Source organism: Asterias amurensis, chromosome 8 (genome assembly GCF_032118995.1).
Source record: "Asterias amurensis chromosome 8, ASM3211899v1".
Lineage (NCBI taxonomy): Eukaryota > Metazoa > Echinodermata > Asteroidea > Forcipulatida > Asteriidae > Asterias > Asterias amurensis.
This window is the reverse complement of record NC_092655.1, coordinates 22,089,230-22,094,733: the sequence shown is the minus strand read 5'-3', so window position 1 is coordinate 22,094,733 and position 5,504 is coordinate 22,089,230. Positions and strand designations below refer to the sequence as shown.

Below are 5,504 nucleotides of genomic sequence, written 5' to 3'. Positions count from 1 at the left end.
AGCATCTAGGTTTAAATCATTCAACGGGTGAAGGTTAAATCTGTAAAGATTTGAAAAAATAAATCCACTGGTATTGATTAAATTAATCCTCCAAAGACTAATTGTTTTAATCTTTTGAAAGATTAATTTTAAATCCACGCTGATTGGTCCCTAACGACAATCCTTGAAAGATTTAAAATTTAATCCTGTGGATTTAAATTTAAATCCTTGTAATTTAGAGTGTACTACTCGTGGTTGAATCGCCAAAGCGCGCCCGCCACGGTATGATTTAGTTAATTGGACGGCTTGAAATCTAGTACACTATCCAGAATCAAGCCTTCACCATAGTCTTGGGCCAAGACTACTCGGATGACCGATTGAGCTTAAATTTTCACAGGTTTGTTATTTTATATATAAGTTGTGATACACGAAGTGTGGGACTTGGACAATAGTGTTTACCGAAAGTGTCCAATGGCTTTCAGCCCATAACGATTCTTTGGGTCGTAAAATTGTAAACAAAATTGTGTGCGGACCAGCATCGGTTCAGAGAGTAAGACTTATTAAATTAATGATGGCCATTTTACAGGAAAGCACTGATTGAATGGGGATATGACCGTGACCGAGTGAGAAATTAACATGGGCTGACGAGGATGATTTAAAAGAGGGCGCTATCAGAAGAAGTTTGTACACAATCCTGCCACACATTACGGTCTTGGGTCAATAAACTCACTATAAAGTAAAACCATATCGCATGGAGGTAAATTTTGAACTTCATGCAAGACCGATTTTGCATAATCATAATCTTTGCACACTAAAGACCACGACAGTGCATATAAAAATAAAACGACATTCACTCTGCTGCAGCAGTTGATTAAATTCGATGGCTTCCATGGGTGCAAAGATTGGTTGCAATTTGATGCTAACAAACAACAAACGAAAAAAGGCCTAGGTTCATATTCAATCAGAACAGGCGAGTTGGAGTTGCGTTCAAACGATTCTAAAGGTTTTTGGTTATTCTCGGCAGGCACTGTTGTTTACTGTTTTTTTGCGGACCAAGATGAATTTTTCTGCCTGTAGCGATTACTGTGGTGACGCCAGGGTCATTCAACAAACAATCATAACGCCCAACAAGAAGAAGCTGACATTTTCACCCGAGGATACCGTGCTTGACGTGGGATGTGGTACCGGTGAAGACACCAAATTAACGGCGCTCAAAGTCGGCAAAGTAACAGGTCAGTTTTGAAAACAGTCTGAGGATCGTCCAAACCAGGAAGCTTGTTCAAACCAGAAGAATATTCCCTAATTACTTTTTTTTATTATTGTATTATAGGAATTGATTCATCCAAAGAAATGTTGGACTTTGCTTTGAAAAACAATTCCTCCTCCAACATCACATATCTGCTGGAAGACGCACAGACTGTCGGTGACAATCCTGATCTGCGCGGGAAATTTGACAAAGTTGTTTGTTTCCATGTTCTCCATTGGGTTCCTGACGTCATCAAGGCACTTGGGAGCATTTGTGATTGTCTGAAACCGGGAGGGGAAGCTCTAATCATCATGGACAACCACATTGACGACTTACTTTATTATTCCGCAGATTATTTTTTAGAAGACCATGTCAAATGGAGTAAATATGTTAAGGTACGTACATTGTGGGCAGATATACCGGGTATCTAAACAAAAACTATACACTTTTGAAATGGCTGCCGAATGAAAAGCATATGATTCTGGGAAAAAAAGGTTTAGGTGCATGGATAGCTTATGGTCTCAACTTTCATATGACATCAACAAGTCCGAAAATAATTGATGATTGGGTGAGCACTGTTCACTTTTGTCAAGGGTTGAAAATTAGGCTGCGCAGGAATTAGCCTCCCCTTTGTGAGAGGTAAGTCCTTTGTAGCTTACAAAATTCAATCCAAGATGTTGGCTACTTCAGGTCAATGGGTAACCTGAAGAATAACTAACCAACATCTGTGACATTTCTTAAAAAAAAAAAAAAAAAACATATATATATATTTGAATCATCAATTTACTTAACTGTCCCAATCTGGTTATTAAACAAAAAACAATGAAATGTTCAACTCATCTTACAGTAACTGACATTGTGTGAGGTGAAGGTTTTTATTCAGTCACAGAAAAAAAAGTTTGTAACATGGAAATTGCAACATGTACCATCACCCTATCTTGACTCACATGAACACACCACTGAGTCTATCCAGAGAAGTTTCCATGCTATAAGAAAAACAAATGCAATGCCTGGTCCAAAAAGTAAACATTACTGAGGATAGTTTGAGCTTCTTCCCAATAGGGGACTTTCGGGTCTTTCGGGACGCTTGGCAGCAGGCTTACCAGGTAAAAGTAGAAGTACATAACGTAAAGTAAAATCAATTGTTCTCGGTCATAACTTCGTAAACAATGGACATTTACCTGGGAAGTCTACTGCCACCTAGCGTTTCATGGTCTCCTATTGTGTGTAACAACTATCATGGTCTAGGAGTAAATATTAAAAATAAATATGAATAGTAAACTTGAAGGTACAACCATGAGTCAAATCTCTGTTGGAGGAGTGGTGGTTCGGAAAAGAGCCGGTTTGGTCTCGACAATTCGAACAGTATACTCTGATTGTCTTCACTATACTCTGCTCGTCTTCATTTCTCGAATTCTCCTGAAGACGAGAAAAGTATACATACTGTTCGAAACGTCGAGACCAAACCAAGAGATTTTACTCATGGTTGACCCGCAAGTTTACTATTCATATTTATATTTATAGTTACTCTTATTCTCCACACATTGAAAAGCTTCAAACATGATCTACTATACATCTACATCAGGCTGGTACCGGAGTCAATGCCTTTCAGCAGTTAAACAATACAATAGAAAACAATACAATAAAACGTTATTTTCCCTGCATGGGAAATTCCTTTGGCCTTTTTGCTAACACAAAAATACAGTCACCAGTAAAAACGTTAAAGGGGTTTAACTCTAACCACAGAGAAATAAAGGGCCTACTAGAGAGTTCAACAGTGAACCACAGAAAGATAAAAGGACAGGTACGGAAAAAGAACATTAAACAACAACAGTTGTTAAAACGATATTTAAACTCCTTTTCTTTATATTTGACGCAAAACTTTTTTGATATAAAATTTAACGATTTGTTTCTTGTCAGGGCTATACAAATCAATGCCAATTGTGGACTAAATCGGTACCAGCCACTGAGGATGTACTCCGATCTTGTGGTTATGCAAATGGCCATTGTGAAGTTCAGGAACACGCCATGGACTTATCTGAGAAGCAAATGAAATGTAAGTCCAAATTCAAAACCAAATTAATGTCATAATCATTGCGACGTCTTGTTACATCACAAATAGCAATTTATTCGCTAAATTAATATTTAATGTTTTACTTCCGGTACAATCTGGACCTCTTAAAAATATAAATATATGGGCATTATTTGCTATATATCCCCAAACCACGTCACAAAGTCATAATCTTGTTGCTGTCTCATAGCTTGTGACACATTGGATAATTTATTCTGAAACGTTACCGCACGAAGGTAAAAACCAACGATGTTACAAGAGCACAGAATATGCCATTAAATTAAAAAAGCCTTAATTAACGACTAGACTTTTTTTCATTTTTTATGTTCCAGCAACCGAAACCCCCGTTGTTTGCGACACAACGAAAACAATATCCAGTTTTTTAATGTGCTTTGTTTGAATGTGTTTTATTGTGTTTCATTCGACAGTGCTTTTTCAGACCCAAATGCCGCAAATCTCGTTAATTCACGAGAATGAACGAAATGAGTGTCTGGAAGATTTGTGGGTCTGGGCCAAAACTCGCTACCAACCGAAACTCGTTGGCCAGACTGAAAATGTCACCCTCTCATTCAAAGTCATGGTAATGCATGCAGAGAAGTCAACGTAAAAGACTCTAATGTCGACACTGAGTGTCATAGTTGATAATGGGGCTATAGTCAATTTTGCCCAGTTCGTTAACAGTTGTTTAACAAAATCCCCCCAAATCAGCCCCCAGATTTTGTTTGTACAGTATTTTCCCAAAATATTGGCCCTGATGCATCTTTGGCGTAGAGTCGGGGTAGTACGCCAATTACTGTGTTACTAATTAATAAACTCAATATTGTATATAAGTCACTTTCAGTTTAAAGACACTGAAGACCAGTCTTCTCACTTGTTGTATCTCAACATAATTACAAAATAACAACCCTGTGGATTTAGAACTCAATTGGTCGTCGAAGTTGCGAGCTAATGATGTAAGAAAAAACACCATTGTCACAAGCTTTGTGTTTTCAGATGCTTGATATCGGGACCTAAAGAACTATTTCTGAGGTCTCGAAATCAAATTCAAATATCTTTAGTGGAAAATTACTTTTTTCTCGAAAACTACTTCAGGGCACAGGACCAATGTTCAGAGGTAGCCATTTCTCACAATGTTTTATACTATCAACATCTCTCCATTGCTTGTTACCAAGTAAATTGTTATGCTTACAATTATTTTGAGTGCTTACCAATAGTGTCCAGTCCCTCTACCCCAAAGTAATACATGTATAGGAAAATGCACATAATTGTTTTCAAAATAAATAATTAGATTGTGGTTAAAACAATTAAATACTATATGTCAATTGTGCAAATTGTGTCTGCTTCCTTCTTCTTTTTGCTTACCAGGTAATTGTTAAAGCAATTTATGCAGGGCCCAACTTCATAGAGCTGCTTAAGCACAAATTTTGTATAAGCTAAAAAAAAAACATCGCTTAGTAAAATTATGTTACCGGCCATTACTCCACTCAAGTGTTATGCTAAGTAAACATGAGCTAAATATAAACTCCCGGGAAATTCCCGTGAGTTTTTGTTTTGTATTATTGTGAAGAGAGCGACCAAAAGTTCCCGGGAACATCCCGGGAAATACCTATAGTGTAAAAAGGGCTTAATTTCATCAAGCTTAGCAGAAAATACTACTTGGTAAATGTCTTTGCTAAAGTAATCATTGAGTGGGGCACCAGTCTTAACAATGTAAACTTAAGGTGGTTTTGACTGGTAACCTTTTCGGTGTCTTAGCATGTTTTTTTGGTGCTTAAACAGGCTTTATGAAATTGGGCCCAGGTGAAATAATAAATCACCTGGACAAAATATAGGTTTTCTCGGTCATCAATTTCGGCAATTGAGCAGCTAATTTTAACCACAAATCTATTCTTTTTCGTGCAAAATCGAATGCAAATGAAAAGGGTCATTCGATTTCGTATTATGATTAGTCAAATGTAATGTTGCTTCATTCAATTTTAACAATTCATTAAAGCAGCATTCAAAATCGCGCGCTTCTTGGGGGCGTGTGTGTCACGAAAAAGAATGACGATACGCTCAAGGAATTTGACTCGACTCAAAACGTAATTGGATGGTCGAATTCTGAAATTGAAACGCAGTAACAACTGGAGAGGCAAGACAGCTTTAATTCGAACGCATGAAATTGAAATTGGCTGCTCATTGACTGAATTTGACCGAAAAAAACCCTGT

The 5,504-nt window shown here is 37.4% G+C and overlaps 1 protein-coding gene across 1 annotated transcript; it reads left to right on the top strand.

Moving 5' to 3' along the window:
- The first annotated feature begins 857 nt into the window (after positions 1 to 857).
- Positions 858 to 4,522, top strand: LOC139940898 (ubiquinone biosynthesis O-methyltransferase-like). The gene is made up of 4 exons (XM_071937282.1): positions 858 to 1,211; positions 1,310 to 1,620; positions 3,146 to 3,281; positions 3,725 to 4,522. Exons 1-4 carry the CDS (start codon positions 1,037 to 1,039, stop codon positions 3,901 to 3,903), a joined length of 801 nt encoding a protein of 266 aa, XP_071793383.1. The 5' UTR covers positions 858 to 1,036; the 3' UTR covers positions 3,904 to 4,522.
- The last annotated feature ends 982 nt before the right edge of the window (positions 4,523 to 5,504 follow it).

Coding starts and splice junctions, on each gene's coding strand:
- LOC139940898 (XM_071937282.1), top strand. CDS start 1,037: ATGAATTTTTCTGCCTGTAGCGATTACTGTGGTGACGCCAGGGTCATT. Junction 1,621..3,145: donor AATGGAGTAAATATGTTAAG/GTACGTACATTG, acceptor GTTTCTTGTCAG/GGCTATACAAATCAATGCCA. Junction 3,282..3,724: donor ATCTGAGAAGCAAATGAAAT/GTAAGTCCAAAT, acceptor TTCATTCGACAG/TGCTTTTTCAGACCCAAATG.